This window comes from Lineus longissimus, chromosome 9, assembly GCF_910592395.1.
Source record: "Lineus longissimus chromosome 9, tnLinLong1.2, whole genome shotgun sequence".
NCBI lineage: Eukaryota > Metazoa > Nemertea > Pilidiophora > Heteronemertea > Lineidae > Lineus > Lineus longissimus.
This window is the reverse complement of record NC_088316.1, coordinates 7,042,113-7,067,991: the sequence shown is the minus strand read 5'-3', so window position 1 is coordinate 7,067,991 and position 25,879 is coordinate 7,042,113. Positions and strand designations below refer to the sequence as shown.

The 25,879-nt window shown below is 41.4% G+C and overlaps 2 protein-coding genes and 1 long non-coding RNA gene across 3 annotated transcripts; 2 read left to right on the top strand and 1 right to left on the bottom strand.

The window, feature by feature from the left end:
* Positions 1-905: 905 nt before the first annotated feature.
* LOC135493593 (uncharacterized) lies at positions 906-1,980 on the bottom strand. The gene is made up of 2 exons (XM_064781044.1): positions 1,261-1,980; positions 906-989 (listed from the first exon to the last, which is right to left on the bottom strand). Exons 1-2 carry the CDS (start codon positions 1,978-1,980, stop codon positions 906-908), a joined length of 804 nt encoding a protein of 267 aa, XP_064637114.1.
* A 63-nt stretch (positions 1,981-2,043) lies between these two features.
* LOC135493529 (uncharacterized) lies at positions 2,044-16,967 on the top strand. The gene is made up of 4 exons (XR_010448258.1): positions 2,044-2,142; positions 9,830-9,970; positions 10,542-10,640; positions 14,637-16,967. It is a non-coding gene; the product is annotated as an uncharacterized LOC135493529 (long non-coding RNA).
* Positions 16,968-19,438: 2,471 nt separating this feature from the next.
* LOC135493771 (uncharacterized) lies at positions 19,439-24,083 on the top strand. The gene is made up of 4 exons (XM_064781321.1): positions 19,439-19,593; positions 21,945-22,869; positions 23,160-23,256; positions 23,688-24,083. Exons 1-3 carry the CDS (start codon positions 19,486-19,488, stop codon positions 23,165-23,167), a joined length of 1,041 nt encoding a protein of 346 aa, XP_064637391.1. The 5' UTR covers positions 19,439-19,485; the 3' UTR covers positions 23,168-23,256; positions 23,688-24,083.
* Positions 24,084-25,879: the final 1,796 nt, after the last annotated feature.

Below are 25,879 nucleotides of genomic sequence, written 5' to 3'. Positions count from 1 at the left end.
CAAGGAGTTGAACGCTTGTATTTCACCATTTTTATGCTGCGATTTGTGACTTTTTGTAAACTGTCCTCCATGTTGGATGACGTGAGACTTATGTATTGTTTTGATGAGTGAGCGGTGAACTTTCAGATTGCAACTTTTCAAAGTAGTTTAATGCAGGTAAATATGTGTATGAAAGTAATTTCAAAGGTACCATTTAATTTAGGAATATCTATAGAATCTTTTGGTGTTATTTTCAAAGTTGTGACTTGGGGGAATTAGTTGTATTTTGTGCCTGAAGTTTGCACATCTTTCAAAACGTGTTTGTTTTGGTTAGCATTTCGAGGGTCTGTAGCCCGTGGGTGACCCCCGTGGATGCTGTATAAAACCCTGATTAGCCTGGTTAGCCTCAGATTGCCTGGACACATGGCCTAATTAACAGCTCTAAAAGAGACAACCGTATTTTTAAGCAAGATTTATTTTACCAAAGTAAATCTGCTGTGCAAGCACCAGTGCGCACTACATTGGTAGATGCAAGCCTGATCTTAGTGCTTTGCTACTGTTTCTGGCTAACAGGTGAGGTAGGTGGCAGAATTTGCCATTTTCAAGTTGACATTTTGACTTAGAGTAACTAAGTGTTTTGACTTAGAGTAACTAAGTGCAACCCATATTTCATTTATCATCCTAGCATTCTACAATGCCGCAGCAGTTTGTGCCATTGGAGGCACCTGGTGTGCATATATATGCAGATGATATTGTAGTAATTGGCACCTTTCTTGAATTGGGGGATTTGATTGCCTTCTTACAAGAGCTATTAGATTTACTCTATCGCTTGATAAATGGGGAGGATATCGACATGGGGTTGTATCCAGCCATAAATCACCTGTTGTAACTTTTGGGAATTATTGGGGGAAATAGTCACAGTCTTTTTACCAAACTAGTATAAAACCCTTGATTGAATGCTTGCGCCACTGTAGAATCTGTAACCGATGTATTTTATGCCTGTTGATAGTCTGAAAGGAAATTAAATGATTTAAAAGAGAACCAGAGTTTGTCTTTTGTGGTTTGCCATGGTCAGATTGTTCGATTCTCAAGACTCATAATATCACAGCCCGGATTGGCCAGTATGTTTGCCTCATTTCTGCAACTAGATGTTCTACTCCACAATGTGCCTTGGATCGATGTGTTTTCGAACAGAAGTGACGTCACAACATGGCTATCAGGCAGGATTATCTGGTGTTTTGCTTCAGTTGGTATGTTGGCCTTTTTCAATCGTCCACCTACTCTGAGGACTTGTAGGGTTTCATCATAGCATGGTGTCAGTGGTGCTAATTGGCTTTTCTCGCCAACTGCTTCTTGATTGGCTAAGGCTCCAATTTCATCTGGAAACATCTCATGTTGGGCTGAACGGATCCAAAACTGCACGGCTCCTTGATATTCGCTTACTGTGACTGTGACATCTCTGATGGGTTTCATTTTGAAGCGTGGGATCACTGAGACTAAGTTGCAGATTGCCCGATTCAGCCAAGCTGTCCTCATGATAAGTCTGTGCCATGATGAGTAGTGTAATGGATTAACTAGAGGGGTCAAATCCATGACCTTCGGCGTCACACCGTTTCCATCATTCTGCTCCACCGATTTGGTTGTGACAGCATTTATGACATTCTTCACCTCCGGATCATTAGCAGCTACATCTTTCAATGGACTGTGGTCATCTAGTCGAGGCCAGGTATCTTCTTCTTGTCTCAGAAACGTTGGGCCTGTTTTCCACTGCTCATCTGCGCACAATGCTGCAGCCTTCATACCGCGTGAGCAGCAATCTGCAGGGTTCAGATGAGTTGGGATGTATCGCCACTGGTCTGAGTTGGTTGTTTCTAGGATCTCTGAGATTCTGTTAGCGACAAAGGACTTGAAGCGTTTCGTCACATTTTTCAAGTATCTCAGGACAGTAGTTGAATCGGTCCAGTATATGGATGCTGTGATCGGTAGGTGTAGCTCCTTCATTAGTGTAGTTCCCAATCTGGAGGCTAGGAGTGCTCCTTGCAGTTCGAGTCTGGGGATTGAACAAGGAGGATACCGCGGTGACGTCACGGCTTTTCCAAGATGGCGCTGCATATTGTAAACAAACTCGATCCACGGCCAAGGGAAAATCAAGTAATCAAAAAAGTTAGATTTTTCGCATCAAATCAGAGTTATTAGTACTTTTCTGCTATGAAATAAGTCTTCAGACAATAAGCTATCATTTGAATAATGAAAAGTGCTGTTTTGATGGGGAAAAATAGGGTTTTTTAAACCAAATAGCCGGGCACCGATCTTCCAAAATTAGCGATGGTTTAAAACAGTCTCCCAGATATGGGGCAATCTCTTCATTATCATAATGGGATTTGGAGGCATGTTTACAGATTTTATAAGTTCGAGACCTGTAGGACCTAAAACTCGCATAGATCCCCATAGATCCCCTCTATTTGTCGAGTTAGCGCCCCTGTAAGATCATGCATTTTCGGACACTAGAACGAAATCTTCCTGCGGATATCGCGGTTTCGGTGATGATTTAAGGAGAAATTGACTGTTCTTAGAGTTGTATGGGACAGAAATGAGTTCATACTTCATGAATACATGAATATATTATGATATGGGCGGGCTTCTAAGTCAAAACAATAACAAACTCAATTGCATCTCTACTGTATATTGCGTAGTGCATTGCCTAGTGTATTTCGTAGTGTATTTTAGCGGAGACATTATTTCTGCACTTTGGCCACGCCAAACGTCTTTTTTATTCGTGGAAGTTAATCTGCTCTGTAAATTTTATTTTACACAGGAAGAATCCATACTAGGTATTGCAATATTTCATGTCTATTGGTGTTTTTGTGTACGGGAGCGCACCAGACAGTGAGACGTGGAGATGTGTTCAGTGCTGCTGCTGTCAGTAGACTGAATCTGATTGGCCATAGCGATCAGTAATATGGGTCGGGATCACGTGATGTGACGTCACCGCGGTATCCTCCTTGGGGATTGAAAGTACAGGCTTCAGCGGGGCGACTCTAGTCTTGGCAGCTAACAACGAGCATTCAACTTGGTGGTTCTCAGAAACATAGCGCAAGTAGGCGACAGCACCAAATCCAGATTCAGAGGCATCGGAGAAGGTATGTAGTTGGATACACTCGACTCTTGGGGAGAAGTTCGGGTGATGGCGTGGTAGCTCAAAGGATGACAGATGTTCCAGCTCTTCCAACCAACATTTCCATTTCAGCTCTGACTGTTCACTCAAAGGCTCATCCCAGGCCAATCCAGATCTTGACAACTCCTGTACTAAGAGCTTGGCGCAAAAGACAAATGGAGCCAGATAACCGCATGGATCAAATATTGAGCTGACGATGCTGACTACTCCTCTTTTTGTGATGGGTTTGTTCTTGGGCTTCCATTTGAAGATGAACTTGTCTTCAGTGATTTCCCATTTGAGACCAAGTGTTCGCTGTATATTTGACTCTCCTGTTGCAAAGTCTAAGTCTTGTATTGTTCGTTCAGACTTCTCAATGTTCATCAGAAATTGGACGTAATTTGAGAGAAACTTGTGCAGATGGAATCCTCCCCCTTTTAATAAGGCAACTATCTCCTTGGCGAGTTTCACAGCTTCTGCCACAGTATCGACGGACTTGGCCAGATCATCAACGTAGAAGTCACCATTGACGGCATCTATGGCTTCTTTGCTGAACTCATCCCTGTTGTCATTGGCAGTCCTTTCAGGGCGTAATTTGCACAAGTCGGCGAATCTGTGGCTCCAAAGATGTGGACTAGCATCTTGTATGTATCAGGTGGTCCAGGTTGATTGATATCTTCTTTCCAGAGGAATCGCGGCGCATCTGAGTCGGCTTCTGACACACGTACTCTATGGAACATACCCTCCACATCAGCGCATATGGCAACCTGGTACAGGCGGAATCGTTGCAGTACCCCAAACAAACTGTTCAATAGATCGGGTCCGGTCATGAGGCGTTCATTAAGTGATGTTCCATTACAGGTGGCTGCAGCATCAAACACTACACAGACTTTTCCGGGCTTGTTGGGATTCAAGACGCTCTGGTGTGGGATATACCAAGTTCTAGGTGTTGACTTCACGGCCTCATCAGGTGTGAGTTTCCTAGCAAATCCTTGGCTGACGTAACCATTCAAAGTCTCAGAGTAGAGTTGATTCAGTTCTTCGTCCTTTCTCAGGCGCTTTTCCAGGAGATGATATCGGCGACTAGCTATTTGTCTATTATCAGGAAGTGGTACAGCATCAATGTAGTCTCTCCATAGCATCCCGACCTCGTATTGACCATTCACCATGTGGGTTGATTCTTCCAGTATCTTCTCAGCTTGCTTGTCTTCTCTGGACAGTGGCTTCTCACCACGGCATGACACACCAAATGATTCTGTGCTCCAAAACATTTCGATTTGTTGTTGTAACTGTTGACCATCTCTCCGTAGTAAGTTGACCCTGGCAGCTACATTATCAGCATGGTGTGCATCTGTAACTCCCATCAGCGACCATCCCAGGGGTGTCTTCACAGCTATGGGTTGATTTTTCCTACCAGTTCTGGCGTCCATTTGGAGATGAGCTTCTGGAGCGTTAATGCCTATCAATATATGTACCTCTGACGTTTCGATGTTCGTCAAACCAAGTTCTTTCACATGCTCCCATTTTGACAGGATCCGCTGTGGTGGACACTGGAAAGCATCACTTCCTACCATCCAGGCATCATTGATATGGATTACTGGTGAGTCCATCCCTTCAGCAGACCTCAGCTTCAAAGAAACGACTTGTGACGAAGTGGTTGACTCAGCATTCATTGTAGTGATCTTGAGTTGACGTGTCTTCCCTCGTAAACCAAGATCCCTGGCCAGAGATTGACGTATTACAGTTATCTCACTTGCAGAGTCCAAGAGCGCAACTGTTGGTACCCATCAACCGTTATTTCCACAAGCATATACTTTGACCAGTTGGAAGTGTGCACGCGTAGACTTGACTTGCTTGTCATTGGATGCAATGTTGATGGACGCACTCATGGCAGATTTGGAATCCAAATGCAGCAAAGTGTGATGTGCTTGGTCGCAGTTGTCTTCTCGGCATCGTAGGCTTGAAGTGAACTGGCTAACATCATGGGATCGCAAACAGTTGAGGCATAGTTTCTTATCTTGGACTATCTTCCTCTGTTCCTCTGGTCTTCTGTTGACAAACTTGAAGCATCTGTACAAGTGATGATTGTCATTGCATAATGGACATACGGACACTGGAAATGTACTTTGGCTCTTTGGTGTTGAACTGTTAGTCTGGGATCGGCCTGACCGGTTTGATGACTGAGTGGAAGAAGCTTTATCGGTGTTCTGTCCTTTTTCCCTCCTGGAGACGGCTGGTTTCTCCTTTTGGGTGACTGGCTTGTCCTTCGGTACTTGGATGGTGGTATTGACTGCTAAGGCTCCTTTGCTGTGTCCTTTTTCCCTTTTCCCGGGTTCCACTTTCACGGTGTAAGGATTGAACTCAATTTCTACAGATTCTTTCAACCAGTCCCTTAGGTCAAACAATGACGGCTCTTTTTTTCTCGACTTGAGGGCTACATGGCGATTCCAAAACCGGAGTTTGTCCGCTGGAAGACGTTTCGATACCCGGAGTAGCACATCTGTGCCTTGTACATCTGAAGTGTAGGTAAGCTGCTGTAAAGTCAGTATGCAATCACGTACATCCACGTAGAACTGTCTAAAGGCCATAGGGTTACGTGATGGAACTATGGGTCCTGTGGTTATCTGATCAAGGTAGGCTGTGGCTACTAAGTTGCGATGACCGAAGGCAAGTTTAAGTTCTTGTAGAACATCTGCATAACAACGTCCGCGATAGCCTATTCCACGAACCATCTGTTGGGCAGCTCCTGATACATGGGATTGCAACAGGTCCATCCTTCTGGCATCGTTGATGCCTGGTTTGGAGTGAACTTGTGTGTGAAACTGTTCCACAAACTTTGGCCAAAGTAATGGGGATCCGTCGAATATAGGGATCTGTGTCGCAGGCAGGCCTCTACCGCTCTCCAATTTCACCAATGCAGCTATCAGATGATCACTAGCGCCTTGATTGGACATTGACTTCTCAGGGACGACGGTTTCTTGACCCGGGATCAGAGCATCAATCCATGCATCAATAGGTGTAGCTAACGGCAAGTTGACATCAGGTGTAGGTACCAGGGTTGCTGCATCTGGATTAAGTTGTTGATCCAATCCATAGTTGGAAGTCTGAATCCAATTCTGGACCTGTTCCTGCTTTGGAGCTGTAGGGATATCTGCCACTGCAACTGGTATGGCATCATGATGAACCTTAGGAAGATTTGCTTCACACGAATCATCTCTGTCTGTTGGGTTCTGGCGACGAGGTTCCGTGTCCAATTCTGGGCGATTGTAACATTCAGACATCTCACACATCGTCTTTATTTTGGTATCGTACAACTGTGCCTTCTGTATTTCAACTTGATTTTTTAAGCGAAGTTGTAACATCTCCTCCTGTGCTTTCTGTTCTTCTATCTGCCCTCACCGAAAGGCAGTGCACTGAAAATGACTGCATCACACTGCTTTTGACTGAAACCCCCACTGCATATGACTGTCTTAGGCATATCATTTTTTCTTAATGTTTTAATACCACTGATTTTGACTGAAAGACCACTGCAAAGCACTGCCACTTGCATATCATTATGAACGACGTATTTCAAAAACACTGCTTATGACTGAAAGACCACTGATTTCCACTTCTCCAACTCTGATCGAAACCCGTGGCATTTTCAACATGACTGAAAACCACTGCTTTATGACTGGTGAGATTAAGACTTGATGGCAGTGTAAAGCAGTGGTAATTGCAGTCAAATTCAGTGTTAAATATCACCCATAATGCAACCTGAGACAGGAAGCTAGTAAGTTTGAATTTGATAGTCAAACATTCAAGAAATCATGGTAGCTCTTCATATTTCTCGATATTTACCCGAATTTCAATATGAGAAGAGGGGAGTTTTAGTCAGTTTGAATTGGAACACATAAGGAGCCAAATGAATGCAAAAAGGGTAATCTAGACAGACACTAAAATTGTATTTTCAGCAAATCAAGAAGGCTGTAGGCCCTATAGGTGTTGTAATGCATGCATACACTGCAAGATATCTGCATGTATCTTCATGCATCTACTGTAGGCCCTATAGGTGTTAATTGTAATGTATGCATACACTGCAAATAATCTGCATGGGAGCTCAATACACATCAATCAGTAGATCATTATTCTACAGGCCGCGTGCAGTTACTTTATTTGGACGTCAATTTGATCTAGCTTCAATCCCTGACATCACTGACAGTAGCTATGTGCCATGTGTCGTTTCAATTGTCTAGTAACCCCATCTGATCACTGTTATTATGACAAAGTTTGCAATGACGTAGGTCAAGGACGTGAATTTGTCATCTTTTTACTGTGTCACGTCATCATGCAATGGCGATGTCCTCTATTTGTGTAGATGACGTCATCACTGCCATATTGGACGCAAACAGGACAGCAAAAGTAACAGTTCGCTGGAAGTTTTTGCTTTTTCGAACAATTTATTTGGTTGTCATCAGCACAGGGGGGTCACGTCCCCCAAACCTCTCTCGGCATCCGTGCCTGCATGCCATTAAATAAATTATTCATATTAACACTGAAAATGACTGCTCCCTCCAAGAGGTTTTGGAAATGGCAGTCAAAATCAGTGGTGTTTCAGTGTGGATTCAGTCTGCTGCGAAATATTCAAATTAACACTGAACCCCACTGCCAGCCCTGTGCATGATGCATAGTGGGGAGTCATTTTCAGTGTCAAAAGCAGTGGAAATCAGTCAGCCTAAATATTTAAATGAGCACTGCTTTTGACTGCCTTACCACTGATTTTGACTGTCTTACCACTGCTTATGACTCCCTAACCTCTATTTTTGATTGCTGTATAACTGTATGCTTTGGTATTGCGTGACTGAAAAACACTCCCTATGACTGCTTTCCACTGATTTCAACACTGCCATAAAAATGTGAGGTAACACTGCAACCTGACTGAATCCTGACTGATATCACACTGCTTTTCGGTGAGGGTGAGCTTGCATCTGCACCTGTTCGAGTTTCATCGAGGCAATCTTCGACTCAAGTTTCAAAGAACGACTACCACCTGAGGCTCCACCATCGGTTTTAGTTGATTCGCTGACAGTGGTCACGGATTTTAGGTCAGTATCGAGTAACGCCTTCGCAATGTCATTCAGAACAGCTTCTGCTATGTCGTGTCTGGCCTGCATCCATTCCTCAGCATTGGTGACCTCACCACTATCATCCATCATCGATACATAAAGTCCATGCGTACCCCATAACGTTTCTCGGGCAGAGACAATATTCTCACTAATATCACTCAAGGCTGCTTTGGATCGTCTACTCGCGAATGCTTTTATGGTTTTATTGCACTGCTTTGTTAAAGTGCCAGCTTGTGAAGATCGAAGAGTTTTAATTCGCGATACCATTTCAGCGTTTGCCATGATGATGATTAAGCAGGGCTTTGGTCAAGGATGGGTATAGCGAATGAGTTGCAGACCGGTATTAAGAGTCGATGATTAAATTTAAAAATTTTTGAAAAAAGTTGGAAAAGGGTTAATCTAAATTTTAGAAAAGGGTTAAGTCCGATTTAAGAAAAGGGTTAAGTACAAGGGCAATGTATTAATGCACAATGCAAATAAACTATGACCTACAAATTTAGAATCGAAATAGGGAGAAGTTCAAATAATTGCTGAAATAAGTAACAACCTTACTTCAAATAACTATTCAAACATGAAACAAATGTAGGTGAGATGATTACCCAAACAATAATCAAATTTACTTCTTGTACGTGATGAGTACAATAGAATTTAAAAAAGGAGAAAAAGGATAATTTAGATATTTATATTTTAATATACTATGAACAAACTAGTACATGCATGTGTGCATAGTAAAAATGCACAGCATACATGTACATAAAAAAGGGATACACTACATGCTGTGTGTAGACTACACAAGGTACAACATGTAGTGCATTTACTAGGGAAGGTGACAATAAGTTGACTGATTAAAAAGTTTAGAAAAAGTAGTTGTAATTACCCTACAATTTAATTGACTCTTAGAATCCCTGTGGCATACTTGTAGTAAGTACCACAGGGAGTTCTGGTTGTAAATTTGATGTGGAAATGGGGATATTTTTGGTTTTTGTAATAGACAATTTTGGAAATGTGTAATTTAAGATGGCTCCAGTCTGCAACTGAAGCCAACAGATGGCAGCACTAGAAAGTTTAGGAAAAGGGATCATAGGTGTGAGCACATGTAGTGAAGCATAAATTATAGAGAGGTTTAGACAGATTGACCAGTCAGCAACATCCCTCGACTGATGTTGGGTCACGTGGGAATCCGATTGATTTGGATAGGTAATTAAGTTGTTTTATCGGCTAAACTTTAGAATCCCCGATCGGAAATGACATAGTTTGATCGCATTCAACTATAAATCCATTGAACAGTGGTGCTTGGTTAGTCAACCGATGACCTTTTTTTGGGGTGTGATCGGGGATTGTAAACTCGTTCCGTTTTATCTAACTTGGCAGTAACATCTTGAGTGAGTGTTATTCAACAAAAAAAATCCAGTCTTTGTTAGGCTATATAGGACAGGACAGCAGCCCTTGACGGTGGTCGAACCAACCAATGGTGAATAGTATGCCAGAGTATCTGATTGTAGCACTGAGTAAAAGGCTGAACACTGAAAAAAAAGAGATGCACACACATGAAAATAATTAATTGTGCTCACTTATTTTCTTTTACTTTCAGTTTTGATGAGATTCTGTCAGAGTTCTGTGATTCTGATAGTGACATGTCAGTGCCTGATCAGCATGACTCTGTGTAAACCCCAAACAAGTCAAATACTTCCAGTTCCAGCGACAGTACCCGGTCTCTAAACTTGAGGACAAGGTAAGATATCATAGCCTTCTACTATAATGAATTTTAATGCAGGAACTAGTAGGCAGACAATACAGCATTGCCCAATTTCCTGTGAATGGTTTGCCGATTTGTTTTCTGCAAAGCTTCGCATGGGTCATGGTCATGTTAAAATGTTGATGCTATAAAGGGGAAAGAACCCAAGTGTCGAATCACTGTATTAACTGGTCGCATTCATGCTCTATTAGTACTTATCACCCCTATCCTGGCAATAGTCACAGTCCACGAGTCGTCAGTCTGCCATGTATATGAGCATGATGAGTGGTCTAATATATTATCTGATTGAACATGTTGAATGAGTAATCACCTTCTTGCTGAAATTGCGACTGAAGTCGGATTACAGGCCCTTTAATAGTGGTAACCATGGGCGTAGCTAGCTGTTCTATTGGGGGGGGGGGCAAAGGTCAGGGATACTATTTTGCCACAATCCGGCCAAAACCTGAATACAAAATTTTTGGGTGCCGCTGAAGGGGGGATGGGCGCTTTCCCCTCGAGCTACACCTCTGGTTCAATCAGAAATGACAACTTTTGTTTTGCTTTTCAGATCAAATGACAAATCTCCTACTGCTTCTGATTCGTGCGATACAGACACGTTTTCAGCATTGTCTGATCTATTGGAATCACATACAAATTCCAGGACAAGGTAAGATAACAGAGTCTGAGAGTGTGTCAAGAATGTCTAGTTCCTTTAAGGAGTTTGCTACCTAATTTGCATTGGTTTTTTAACCTATTGCCTATGTAAATAATCCTGATCACACAAAATAATAAGGGATAGTCTGACTTATGTGGACACTTATTGTAGTGTTTTGGCACAACCTGTCTTCGGGGCAATTACCACGGTCAGGACGGAATTGATATGTATGTTGTTGTTACGAGCAGATGGCTGATCATTGTAAATAAAGAATACAATAAGCGTGATTAAATTCGTCGTTCATGCCTTAAGAACGTTACAATTGGCGACGAGGAAAAGTACGAATGTGCCAAAGAGACTGTAGTTTGAATACGACAAGTTAAATCCGGGTTAAATTCAATAAACTTTGTGAAAATGGCAACGAATGTTGATGTTGCTCCACTGCCAAGGTTTGACTGTACAGGTGATTTGGCCAGTGTTGGTCCACACTGGAAATAAAATTGGCTCAACCTGAGCCAGTTTCGACTCAGCCCGAGCCATTTTTGCATTTGAGCCAGAAACGGCTCAAAGTAAGCCAGAAGATTCCATCATTGAGCCGTTTTTGGCTCAAAATTTCCCATAATGGCTCACTAGATGGCTCAAGTATTGGCTCATGGCCCATAATGGCTCACTATGGCTCAAGTATTGGCTCACGAGGCAAGTGAGCCATGAACTGGCTCAAAGTAAGTATAAGCCAGGGTGAGTGAGCCATGCAGAATCAAGTTAGCCAGTAATGGCTCCAACTGAGCCAGCTCTATTCAGCTCACTGGGATGGAGCGCCCCTGGCATGCCTATGGCCTAGGGCCACTACCAAGTTCCATGGGGGATCGACATAAGCTATTTTCTATGGCCTAGGGCCTACCCCGTTTCCTGAACTTTGAAACTCAAGACTTTTATTTTCTATTTTTTTGGATAACCTATTATGGCTCGTCATTCTAGGAGGGATAATCCTTCACCTTCCTCCAATTAAAAAAGGACAGTGTCCCCAGGATAATAGTATCACTCATTAGCAGAATAATCTATCGCTGGCCCCACTGGCCATGAGTCACCGTGCAATTTGCTTCTACCTTGGGGTCTGTGGTGGGTGCTTAAAGCCTTAGGCCTACCGGTACTGGTACTGAGACTGGAGACACTGCCCCTTTAAGTTCGAATGGGAAGCCATCAAATGGGGCGTGGCGTGGTGGAACTATGGCCTTGATTTGATTGTTGGCAGCCACTAACAAGGTAAATTCTTTGTGTTTTTCTGGTCACGTGATACTCACCATGCTCACAGGGCTTGACAAAGGTTTCAGGGGGCAATGCCACTTTGGCCACCGAGACTCGGAATATTTTTGGGGCACTAAATGTATAAAAGCGAACTGTCTGGGCAACGAGGCCAAAAGGGCTCTGCTGGGGCATCAAGGCCATTGACTATAGTCACACAAAATTATCATCACCGTCCAATGGGTAATGCATATAGGAACATCATACTTTTCATATTTTATCACTAAAGCTTCACATTGTGAAGTAAATCAAATTAGATAAACTGATTACTCAAATCTCATTCTCACTAAGGAAAAATTTATTATAAAAATATAGTTTAACAATGAAAATGCAGTGATGAAGATGTAAACTGAATACCGTACTTCGTCACATAACTACTGAACAGTGAACAACAACAACAACAACAATTTTTTCGAACAAACCTATCTACATGAAACTTCTAGCTGCACTGTCTAACAGTAACAAGGATGTTTAGGTACAATTTGTGCAATCCATGCACCACCACGGAACAACGTCATGGTGATGTCATCAGCTCCTTTGCGACGCATGCATTTTCTGCATTTTTTAAAAGTTCTTATTTAAGAAACATTAGTGATGAGAATTTTATAAAAGGTTCTGGTCAGAAGACAGGGGAGGTTACAATTTACAAATACAAAAACAATTTAGATTTCCTGGCTTGGTTTACCCCTTTTTTAAAATTCTGTGAAGTGATTTATTTCATTTTCTTCATGTTCATGGGCAATGAGGACAAATGACGACACCCACATTGCATCCCAAACGAGTTACAGAAACACCCAATTGAAAAACTCAAACTTTCAGTGCAAAAATAACGGTTTAAACAGTGGAGATTGGCAAAATAGCCTAACAGATATTTAGTTTACAATGAAAGTATTACATACTTAGCTAGGACGGTGGTTGCCCAGTTGCATATGGTAGTGGGGATGGGTCTTCTGCTGTGTGTACTAGTATGCAGTTTTGCATATTCACTTTTTTATAAAATGGGAGCACCGAGTTAACTTACCATACCCTGAATGTACGCTAGAATCCTGCAGGAGAGTATGCATCTAACTTGTCCTTGTCAGACCTGTCAGAGATGGCCACGACCAAATCTAAGCCACAGCTCTATTTTTGGGCATTCTAATCAAATCAAATCAGGATATTACAGAGGTGATTCCTCCAAGAGATTGAAATCTGTGAGACATTTGCGTACTCTCATGCAGGATCTACAGTACTTTATACAGTCATTCACAGCTTTGCGTTCTCACTGAATAAACCACTAAAGTCATATTTAATTGATATGTACAGCTCGAGATCAAATCTATATGGCTTCATTGGAAACGGTACAATGAGATCATTGACATTCACTATCTCTAATCCCATTGCAAGCTCTTGATCTTTTATTGCATACGCATTTAATTCCTCATCAATTCCAGTTGTTTGATAAGATTCAAGTCTGAAAAAGTACTCGCCATCATACCATATAGCTTTAACTTTGCCAAACACGGGCATTTCTTGTTCAACCCTGTATACAACGAAGCAGTTCTTTTTGTACAAGTTGCTATTTAAACTTAACCACTTTATACTGTAGATGAAGGCATCATTCTCAGGATTTCTTTCAGGATAGAATGCCAGAATTTCATTTCGAGCATAACCAATGTTTTCTAGTACAGTACTTGGTCCAATTTTAACTTCCCTTTCAAATAGTGGATGATTGCCCCTTTTATGAATGTCCAATAACTCTTCGCACTGTTTGTACTGATGCCGTTCTGCCATATACTTAGGGAGGTTTTTGAAACTTGCAATTTTGGCTAGCTTCTTGAAGTATTTATGCTTGGCCTCGAACCGCATGCACCAAAATCTCACCAGAGGCCCAAGGTTCAATATAGTCTCTGGCAAGTGTACCATATAATGTTGCTTTGGTATCATGTTGGCTTCCGGGTAACTCTGTTTAAACAGCACCAAGTAGAATGCAATGACTTGTTTTAGATGATAAACCTGTTCCTTACTAATGACCGGTGCTAAGACAATACTGGTAATCTGAAGCAACAACGACAGACATTGCCATTGAGGTGAATTGAAGTCGACCAGATCACCAATGAAAAAGGGTAGCAGCCGCCCTAAGAGCCATGTCTGTGAAGCAGACTGGTGTAAGCCTGATTCCCCATCCAAATGCTGTTGAGTAATTCTGCTTGGCTTAGAGGTAACATCCATATAACTGTACGGGAAATTAGAAATTCTATCATTTAATAGTCTTAACGTCAACTTATGACCCACATGAGAAATAAAATGAACAAGTGCAAGTTTCAGGGTGTATTTCAAGCTTCCTTCCAAAATAATGTGCATGACATCTTGAGGGATAGCTTGAAATAGCTCTAGGTTCGGTATAGTTGTAATGGAGGCCAATCTGTTGACACCATAAGCAGTTGAGTAGTGGCTTGCCAAGGCTGCATCTTCTAAACTTGCACAATGTCTATTATGAGATGCCATATTTCTAGACTCAAAATCTTCTGAAAATACATGTGTTTGAAAGTCATCAGAAGATGCCATGCAGTGCCTACATTTTCGGAAAGCACCACCAACCCCTTGCTTAAAACCTGAAATTTCATGTGCAGCCGGTGTGTCGGCACATACTCCTACCAATGTTCCCTCAATGTTAGTAACTCTATCATTGTCTGGCAAAATGATGTTTAAACCTTGTTCTTGCAGATCAGATACATCATCATAGAAAGGCTTGAGAACAGCATCTATACCATATGTACTTACATCATTTGAGCTCGCTACAATTAACAGATTGATACTTGAGAGCCGTGATCGAAATCTTGGATGAATGTTACCAAGAGTGAAATAGAACATGGCCATTTTGTGGGTTTTTGAACCAATTGGATTGCAAAGTTCAACGTCGTCATAGTAAAGAATAATCTGCAACGAATTCAAGTTCGAACGAAAGAGGGGGTGTCCTTGAAAAACTGCACCGTCACAGAAATCACCCAGTAGTCCATCATTTCGCCTGTGATCTTCATGGATTTGTTCTACATATTGTCTCCTCAGCAACAAAGCTCGCAGCATATCCTTTAGAGGTACATAGTACACAACATTAGGGACGTTTTCAATACGACGGTCTTCACCAGTTCCTACGACTTCAAGTGTAGGAGGCAAGATGTGCTCTCTGGGAAGCTGAAATGAAAATATTGAAATGTTATGACAGTGTCCTCCTTGACACCCCCCCCCCCCCCCCAATAATATCCTTGGTCCGGTCAGCAGATAATGGCAGTGCTATGATTGGTATTTATTGCTCCTAGTTGGCGTATATCATGAAGTGTAGTGGAGAGCGTGTGCAGTTGATTAGGCGCCACATAGGCTAGCTGCACTCTTGCTTCAGAGTGGCATTTTTTTACAGAAGTGTAGCATCCCTACCACAATCCTCCTCCTTTCACAGCTGGGCTTGGGAGTCTTGCGATAGCGGTCTATTGCTGCACCCTATGTAAGAGGCAGGGGCATATTGTGGCAACATACATTATGGTACTTACAACCAGGGAAAAAAACTGTTGGTAAAATCTTCTCTGTTGATATTGACCCTGAAGCCCATCGAAATGTCCCCTCATTATTGGCTGAATTGCATTGACTATCTTTGCTCTTAGTTTCTGACGAGTTTCTTCATTGATATCTGGCTCATCTTCCATAATTTGTCCGATGTTCACTTCCAGTTTGTCTGCCATTGAATTGTGCATCAAGATTGAGTGTTGTACAACTTGATCAGTTGCAATCTGAAAATAAAGCATGTAGTCGTTTGTAATGTACTGTCATTAGTCACGTTGACAGGTGTCGAAACCAATCAATAGGGCCCACAATTTAGGCCGGATTACAAAGAAAACATTTCGTATGTTTAGGCTTAGATTAATGCATGGTTGTTTAGGCCCTCCCCATCTCTGCAGCTAAAGGGGGGATTATTATTTACGAAAGTATCAGTTTAGATCTTCTTCAGGCCTTTCAATTACCGGTACATAATTTGGGATCCACCCTGTATTTCTGAATTTGGGCTTTTTCACCCGGTCACGTCGTGTCTCAGGCAAAATTTGCCAAGTTTTTTACATCCAGTTGCAATTTCATGACTACAGCAGTAAAATTCAGGCATTTAGAGTCAGATTTAGACGTTTTTAGGTGCTTCAGAGGGGTCATATACCGCTAGCCCCCTGTTTTGGGATTTTCGCCGTGTTCCTAATTTATACGACGTCCACCAGATCCAATTTGGCACCAAGCTGCATAACTAGCATCCTCGAAGACCAGGGTCAGTTGCATGCTCCTCCCCTCGCACATTCCTGAGTCCGTTAGATTGAAATGCCCTGAAGCTCAGGATGCACAACTAGTGGTTAACACTGCAAACAAAATAAAAGATGATTTTTAGACTCACCTGTGTTATTGTAGATCCCTCTTTTATTTTCAAAATAAAAGCTGCTGTCTCCAGTTTGTTGACATCTACATAAGAGTCTGCATCATCATCCATTAAATCAGGTATATCACTCCCCACATTCGAATTGTTGTCAACTTCATCATCATCATCATCGTCATCATCAATGTTATTATCCATGTATGGGCCATCTGGGTTGAATACCGCTTGGTTTTCTTCATCCTCATTGGCAGACTCACCATCATGATCTACTACAACCATGTCATCATCTGGGGGATTATCAGGCGGAGGATTTGCTTTTAATTCATCTGAATGACTTCTAACGCAATGTCTATAGAATGCATGCCACGTTTGGAAGCTTTGAGGGCACAGGTTTGTGGTGCAAATAACGTGGAAGTCAGGATCCCTGTAGTGTGCTGTGTAGAGGTGGCTAAGATAGGCACTCAACAGTACTGTTGTAAACAGTGGCATCATCACACATAACTGACAAGTGAATGCCATTTTGGAAATACCTGCAAAAGACAAGTGATTCAGTAAGGCTGTTGGGGCGATTCAAGCTGAAATGTGGCTGTCACTATCCAATAATTAATAAAACCTAGTTTTTTTTGAAGAAAGCTAATTTTTTCTCTTAATGAAACTAGGTTTTTATGGAAGAAAACCAGGTTTATACTGGAAACATTGAAGAAAACTAAGTTTTAAAGAAGAAAACTAGGTTTTTATGGAAGAAAACCAAGTTTTTATGATAAAAACTAGGTTTTCTAAATTATTGGACAAACAGCTGATTCAAAAGATAGTTTTCATTTTTTTGAAAACTTGGTTTGAAAAAAACCTATATATACGTTATCGTTTTTTAAAAACCTAGTTTTTTAATTCTTTAAAAAGTTAAAAAGATATGCGATTCTTAATTCACTTTTGGAAGCCCAGACAGCCACACAGTATGGCCCACATCTGCAACATCTGGCAAAATGATGGCCAGGTAGGTGTGGCATAGGCCTATAGTACCACAACTGGACCAGATCTGTCACATCCGATATGCTTATCCAACATTCGAACGGCCAGTTTTTACATTATTTTTATTATACAGAATTTATATAGCGCCCTATAAATCAGAAAATCCGCTCTAGGGCGCTTTACAGAGATAAAACATTCATTGCAAACAAATATTGAAAAAGATAAGATATTGAGAATACATGACTGTAAAAATTTAACATTATAACAGCTGTAAAAAAAAAAAAAAAAAAAAAAAAAAAAATGCAATTTTTTTTAATTGTCGGATGGGCGAAAATGAACCTATTTAAGTCACCTAAGCGACAAACTAAACTATTTCAACACCCTGGATAAACTCATTGATGATGTTTCCAAGAACTCTGAAAATCGGGGCACAATGCGTAGTTTTTGGCGCCAAGTGACGTCATTGAATTTCGTGCGCGCATCCTCTGCGCATCTTGTATCTTGATAATCATGGCGGCGTCTGCATCTGCTCCATCATCTGCTCCTCCTGATTATATCAACTTTCTCCGGAAGAAGAATGTGTCGGAAGAAGTAATAGACAGATTTATAGGTAGAGTAAGACTTTCTCTGCACGTACATGGTATTCATGGATCCGAAACCGACGATCCCGAAGTATAAATCGAGGTCGAACACGAAGTGTCAAATCACTGCTCGCCCTCCATGCATGCGTGCATGCAGCTGTACATTGTAGAAGCACAGGAGCAGACGAATAATCTGCCTGTTCCTATCGTGTAACATCGCCGCTGCGACTACAAAATATGAATCGTACGCACTATGCAGGTAAACTTTGGGACTAACTTGTCTCTTGTTAGTCGTTATTTTCATAAATTAATGTAGGATTGCTCGGGAAATTGCTCTATTTTGCGTCAGCAAAGCACAAAAATAATGGCGCCTCTTTGGCGGGAAATTCAGATTTGTTTGTCTATAATGATTTCCATTGGGTGATGTATGCATTGGTGTGTGTGCAGAAGCCGCCATATCGTGGCTGTGCTCTGCCAGCACTTGATGCTGCTCTCTCTTTTGTGAAGTGGGTCGTGGGTGTGTGTACGTGCAGAAGCCGCCATAGGCCTACCGTGGCTGTGCTATTGCCTGCACTCGGCCCCGGGCACTCGGCAGTCATTGCTGCATGCTCATGCATAGGTGTGTGTGCAGAAGCCGCCATACCATGGCTGTGCTCTGCCTGCACTTGTGCATGGGGGTGCATGTGCATAAGCCGCCATGTTCCGTGGCTGTGCTCTGCCTGCACTCAAATGCTGCTTTGACTGTTACGCCCGCATGCATTTTTGAAACGACAAAAATGGAAGGTTGAAAAGATTTATTTTCAAATTAATTAGGCCTAATTTACCGCTATTTTTTTCATCCTTACCTTGTGACTTGTAAGTGACACACTTTTGAGAACTGGAAAAAAATCATTGTTTTTTCGGACCTCCACAGGGCCGGATGGGCAGAGACAAAAATCCAAAAACCCCTTGGCCCTTGGAGAGCGTTGCATTTACGCTAGCAATAATTTATGAGCGAGCGAATGTATTATTGGCACTAGCCTTAGTATTAGCCTACATTTTGTTTATTTTGAGTTTAAGTCTTGAAGAAATCCTCTGGCTCTCATCCAAAGTGCCAGAGGATTTCATATTATTATTTTTGGCATCACTTCACATGTGGTGTATGTGGAGAAGCCGTCATATCATAGCCTGCACTCTATACATCTACTGGCATAGAAATTATACTGCGGTAAGTCAGTGTGTTCCGAAATACTGCAAATTGGTCAAATGAGGTCTTCCATTCCAAGCACTAATTTAGGTGTGTCCATCACTTCTAGAGATAATCCTTCCACTTTCATGTAACCAGCCAGGGCAAACATTTTCATCCACTGGTCTGCATCACTATCAGCTGCATCTATTCTTATTCTATCTCCGGGCCCCACTCAAGACTTAAGTTATATGCCCATAGTAGGGCCTAAAGTGGATGAGATTGTTGACCTTCAAAGCAAGCTCTCCCGCGCTTTTATTAGATTGAACTGGGAACGATGATTCTTCTGGCATGTCTACGGTATGTTCCTCAATTATTTATGGTCAACCCTAAAAGTGAAGTCTGTTCAATTTTCTTCCAGAGGAAGGTGTAACAGACAAGGATGTAAAACTGATGAGCCGAGACGACATTGACCATATTTTCAAAGCGTGGTCGTTCAAGATTTGCCGAACAGCATGGGAAGCAATCACAAACTTCAACGTTAGTGAGCAAGAAGATGAGGTAAGCAGTACCAAGTCATTTGAGCCATCTATCATAATGAGTGCACAGCATGCCCTCTGAATCAATCAAAATTGTTCCTAATCCATCAAAATGAAGGCCAGGAGTATTCACGGACAGATTTGTAACCGTTTAGCTAAAAATTTAAAAATCCATGATTAAATTACCACATGTTACAAAATGCAAAGTGCATTTTGTGATGCTTTGAAATGTTTTACATTCACCGTAATGTATTAATCGGATGAACATTACCGCTGTCAGATTCGCGTTCAAAGACAAATTGACCCCATGAATCACAGCCAATAACACCTATCTCTGCAGAATTCAAAAGTCAAGTTCCTTCTCGTCATTTTGCCGAAAATTTGAACAAAATCAGAGCAAAATTGACTGAACTATGCAGCAATGCTTCTCTGTGAGGCACTGGTCAATGCGCCAGAACAGCAGCACTGCGCTTTGTTCGGAAAGCGAACAAATCAAAAAGGGGATTTCCCAGGCCGGTTTACCGTCCCGCCGAGGAATACTTCACTCAGTTAAAGGCCGGTTTACTGTCCCACGGGGTTAAGGCATAAAATAGAAGTAGTTAAATATATGGTATGGGGTATCTGCAAATGAACAGTTCTAAGCATGCAATGGAGGATTCAAAATGAATTCAAATATATTTCAGACTGTGTCTTCCCGAAAACGATCTGTTTCGTCATCCCGGTTGCGAAACAAGTCTGCGAGAGAAAGGGCAAAAAAAGGAAAATATCTGTCTTGAAAACTATTACTTCCATGGCAGAAAAGATTACAAATTTGGAACAAGCAAGGGATGTGTACAAAAAACGGAAAGACGCACTTGTAGCTGCACTTGAAATTGAAAATAAAAAAAGTGGGGCAGAGATGAAAACACTAGCAACTGTAAACATTGTGCCCAAAGATTTGGTTGAGAAAGTTGTTAATGATGATGGTAGTCCAGTCATTCTGGGAAAAGGCTCCTACGGTGTGGTGACCCTATCTAGAATGAAAATTGGTTGTGAATGGCACTCAGTAGCATTAAAGCAGTTTCGGAAGAGCACTGTTGAGGATGATATTGTTAAAGAATTGCGCATTCTTCAGTCAATCAGTCATCAATGTGTGCTCTTCCCAATGGGAATTCTACTGGCTGGACATGATGATGGCATTGGTGAATCGCCATGCATGGTTACAGAATTCATTGGAAATAATAAAGGCAGGACATCTTTGACATTATCGAGTGCGCTGAAAATGAAATCAGGCTCGCGGGTTGCAAGCTGTGCAGTTCAAGTTGTACTTCAGATTGCAGATGCTATGGAAGCAGTTCATACAGCTGGGTGGCTACACAATGACTTGAAGAGTAATAACATTCTTCTTGACAGCAGCGTGACAGATTATGTACGCCCTGTCATCATTGACTTTGGACTTGCCACGAAGAGGGAGAAACAATGCTACTTCAGGTTCTTGTCCAAAGAAAAACTTGAAGAAACACTGAGGAGAGTGTTTTGGATTCCACCTGAAGTGTTGAAAAGAAACTCCCCATACTCAACCAATTCGGATGTATACAGCTATGGGAAACTTATACAAGAAGTGTATAAATCACTTCCTGCATCTAGTGTTCGTTCCAAATTGAAGGCCATGTCATCACATTGTACAGCACCGCTCACTCGTCGCCCTACATTTTCTGAAATGGTCAAAGAACTGAAATCTCTGCTATAATGCCAAGTAATACTGTAGGTTATTTTTGGTATTTTCTTAAAAGTGGCCCATCTGTTCGTCTTACATGTCTTACCTGATCTTCTTCAAGTGGTCGTTAAAAATTGTTCAATTGCAATGATCTCTACCATTGACCTATGATACACGCTGTATGCACATCATAAGGCCAGCGGGGGAGGGGGGGTTGGACCCCCAAAACACCCCCCTGGATCTAGATCTGCCCCTAGCTGTGACCCGTAAAGAATTCTATCTGTGTCATTATCGCTATTTGCTGAATTTTGTGAAAATGTCCAATTTATTCCACCCATTTCATGATGCTGTTTTCAGAATCTAGGATTCAGGTTGATTCAGCAGGGGTTGACAATAAGTGCCTCTGGAACTCAAGTCAGTTTCTGCATTTCAGAGTCTCGAGGATCTATGAGGTTTTTATCTGGATCTTGTGATTGATCCATTCAACCGAACTTCTTGCTGGCTAGCTCCAGATCAATTGTCCTGTTGAGCTGATATGCTGAGTTATGTAGTGGAGATTTTGCTGCAGAGCACCAGACTCATGTCAACCCCTGATTCTGATCTGAAAACCAATTGATTTCTCATCTCTTTGATCATTAAAAAAGACCAATTGTTTCCCTTTTTTAATTATTTTGCAGCCTTCTCTTGAATCATTACCGGTACCAGACACGACACCAGATTTGAGGAAAATCACACCATTAGTACCATTACAGGTACCAGACACAACACCAGATTCGAGGAAAATCACACCTTCGGGATCATCGTCATCAAAAAAAAGACTCTTATTTGAAAAGTTCAAGTCTAATAGCGCTGCTAAAGTACCTAAACCAGGGACAGTTAGTTACCCGTTGGGCATAGAACATCCATTCCCAATAACAAAGGAACATAGGCTGTACCTCCAGAATACAGAGAAAGAACAGTTTATTGAAACCTACACGAATTGCGTGAAGATCATCGACGCAATTTACCTTGTTATATTTGCAAAAATCAAACGAAAACCAACAAAAACAGAACGGGACATGATTGCAATGAGCTTGTGTCGTGAATTCCCTGTCCTCACCTCCTACAAAGATGGTGAATATGGACATGCTGCCCTCAGCTATGCTCTTCGAAAGAAAGCTACTAACCACATCAGAAGGAAAGTTTCCCTACAGAAGAAGCTGTTCCCCACTGCTGATTTGGGTTCCAAGGAAAATGCGAAGAACCAAGAAATAGATGATAATGACGAAGTGCCTTTATCTGATGCCGATGGTGATACGGATAAAACAGAAGATGCTGATAAGACAGTTGTTGAGGTATCTCCAGTGGTAGTTCCCCCGGCCAAGCAAAAAGGGTCTAAGCAAACGACTAGTGAGGATGAAGAGGACGACATGGATAGCCAGGCAAGGCACAATAAGCTACTCCGCTGTGAACTTAAGAAGAAACGCCCTAATAGAAGTACTGTTGACAAGCTTTTTTTGAAAGGTTCCCAGGAAAGGATTGACTGGATCCACAGCTGTCCCGGTGGGACAAGAGCCTCCAGCGTGCTGAACGATTACCCCTTGTTACATGGAGGCATCTTATGTAAGTATGGGAAAGATAAATGTTGATAAACTGCTGCGTCTTAGTTATTTGAGACTGTTCCAGTTCCTGGGGCAACGTCCATTTGGAGGAAAAACCTACCGGTAGTCAGTTGCCATGCCCTAGGCAATCAACCTTAATTGTCGTTTTAAGAATAGCATGTCGAGAAATGATAGCATTTTGACTAAGCGTTGTACCTAGGGACTGCCTGGGGACGTGAAATCTGTGACGTAGCCGTCCTATACTACTTGTGTCTTCACCATTCTGATAACTGAATTTCTTTACACTTACAGTGCATTAAACAGTTGGAAATAATGGAGAGGCAGTGCCTGTTCCAGACCGTGGAACAGAAATGGGTGAACCTGAAGGAAAGATTGGGCAAGAAGGATGGTGTGTACATCACAGATCAGAATTGTTCTGGTTGCAGAAATATTCCTACAAATAATGGATGGTTGGGACTCCGATACAGAATGACATTAGCAACTGATGTCAGAATGATATCAGAAACTGACGTCAGAATGACATTAGCAATTAGCAAGCTATTCAAACACTTTGTGTCAATGTCAATAGAATGAAAAACTTTGGGGAGTGTGTGGCCGGGGAGGCAATTACCAGATTACCTGAAGTTACACATGTTTTGTTACCACAATGTTTTCTTAACAAATTAGGGTTCCAGGAGATTTCTGCATCAGAATGTTGGCATAGTGCCAGGAAGAAATTGCCCTACGAATGACATAAAGATATGAGTGGGATGGAAAGGGTTAATAAGAATGATATTAGAATAATTTATTTATATTATAAATGACATATTTCTATTGCAGATGATGACGGAATCTGTTTCAACTGGATTATTTCCAACTTGACCGGAAAAACCAACCAGAAGTATGTTCTGCAATTTGATGAGACCAACAAAGGCCTGGAACTGTCGAGAGCGGAGAGGAACCAGCCCTTCCTTTATGTTATTGGGGAGCCCAAAAACTTCAAGGATGTAGCTTTGGTCGTGGACAAGAGAATATTCTGTAAATTTCCGAAGGGCGAAGCCACCCCTTTGAAAAGTATTGTGTTGCTTCTTGCTGCATACTTCATCCTGAATTTGGAGTACCCTCTTGCGGCAAAGGTGTGCTACCAGGCACTTAGCTATGACCTTTTTCAAAAGGGTGACAAACCAAAAGCGAAAGCTTACCTTAATCTTTTCAAGTAGTTAGGAAGCCAATCCATTGAAGAACATAGGGTGATTGATATTGTCATCACTTTGGTCCTCTGATGTATGGGGGGGGGGGGGGAATACATGTAATGGACCCTTGCCTATCTGTTTTGCAAAAATATATAGAGAAATTGTACATTGATAATTTTGGCAACAATTGCATTAGGGTGGCAGAGAACTGTGTCTTCGGTACCGGTACTGGTGTATGTCATGATGAAATAACTTGTAAGTCCAATTTACACTATGCACGTCTGCACTGTATAATAATAATTGTAGCCTCCCTCTCCGACTGTTTCCAGTTGGATCCTCTATCACTGCTAATCTCTTACTCTCCTATCTATAAAGTGAGAATGTTTCTGCCAATATCACCATTATTTTGTTATTTGAGATTGATAATGCAACCAGCTGACCAATCAGATTCATAACTGAAGCACACAAGTAAGGTGTTTACTACACTGAGCATTTGCTACGATTTAGATGTTAAAGTTGAAGTGCAAACGGAAAAAGAGCACCATGTAAAAACACCATGACCTGTGTATTTTGAGAGGAAGCCGCACAGTGCCACAGGGCACTCGTTTTTTACACAAGTCCCCTTTAAATCACAGCATGCTCGACCTTCATAAATGGAGCAAGCTAAACTGGTTTATAAATTAAATTTGCATCGGAGAAAAATGGAAAGTGCAAGCTTGCATTTTGGTTTCAACAGGTATATCGGTGTACTACCAAAGCGCAGATTTCATAGTGTAAATTGGGCCTTATTTTGATGTTACTATTGTTACTATTTGTTTGTTAGTGTTCATTAGTTATAAAAAATGTTATTGTTACTGATCCATTATTTTTTAGTAGCATTATAATCTGGAATTGAAAATTACTGTAATGCAATGGCTACCCTGATTGAATTACGTTTCTGAAAATGCTCATTGAAAGGATAAATACACTTTCAAATCTCTGAATTTCATTGAGTAGTTCAAGAGATACATGTATGCTCATTCGAAAATTTTAAAATGATAAGGGCACATTTGGATCAGCCAAAAAGGAAAATAGCCAAAAGGGTTAAAAATATATGATAAAAAATATGTTGTTAATTGTTCAGTTCGTTAAAAATAGTCAGTGTTGTTGTTCTTTGTAATGTTTGTGAATGTTCAGTGGTGTTTTCAAGATGAGACATTTTTTTCTGAATTCTGTAGACTGGGAAATTTTTGCAAGGAGGCGCCCAAACACGAAATTAAATATCGCAAGAATTTTCACATTTGTTGGGTTAGGACTAACCCTAACCTCCGTTTTATCCTCACCAGTTTGATTAGAATGCCCAAAAAATTGGACGGGTATAGAGCTGTGGCTTAGATTCGGTCATTAGTAAGGAACAGGTTTATCATCTAAAACGAGTCATTGCATTCTACTTGGTGCTGTTTAAACAGAGTTACCCGGAAGCCAACATGATACCAAAGCAACATTATATGGTACACTTGCCAGAGACTATATTGAACCTTGGGCCTCTGGTGAGATTTTGGTGCATGCGGTTTCGAGGCCAAGCATAAATACTTCAAGAAGCTAGCCAAAATTGCAAGTTTCAAAAACCTCCCTAAGTATATGGCAGAACGGCATCAGTACAAACAGTGCGAAGAGTTATTGGGCATTCATAAAAGGGGCAATCATCCACTATTTGAAAGGGAAGTTAAAATTGGACCAAGTACTGTACTAGAAAACATTGGTTATTTTCTGGTGTACTTTTCATCAAAAGTATAAATTTACAAGGTATCATTTCTCATAATGTTTAAGGTGAATATTTGACATATCGAACATGTCAAA

Bases quoted from the DNA above. Each gene is read 5' to 3' on its own strand.
- LOC135493593 (XM_064781044.1), bottom strand. From the start codon at position 1,980: ATGAAGGAGCTACACCTACCGATCACAGCATCCATATACTGGACCGAT. The intron at 990-1,260 runs GTAGGTGGACGA...ATTTCCTTTCAG, and splicing joins AAACCCTACAAGTCCTCAGA to ACTATCAACAGGCATAAAAT.
- LOC135493771 (XM_064781321.1), top strand. From the start codon at position 19,486: ATGAGCCGAGACGACATTGACCATATTTTCAAAGCGTGGTCGTTCAAG. The intron at 19,594-21,944 runs GTAAGCAGTACC...ATTATTTTGCAG, and splicing joins TTAGTGAGCAAGAAGATGAG to CCTTCTCTTGAATCATTACC.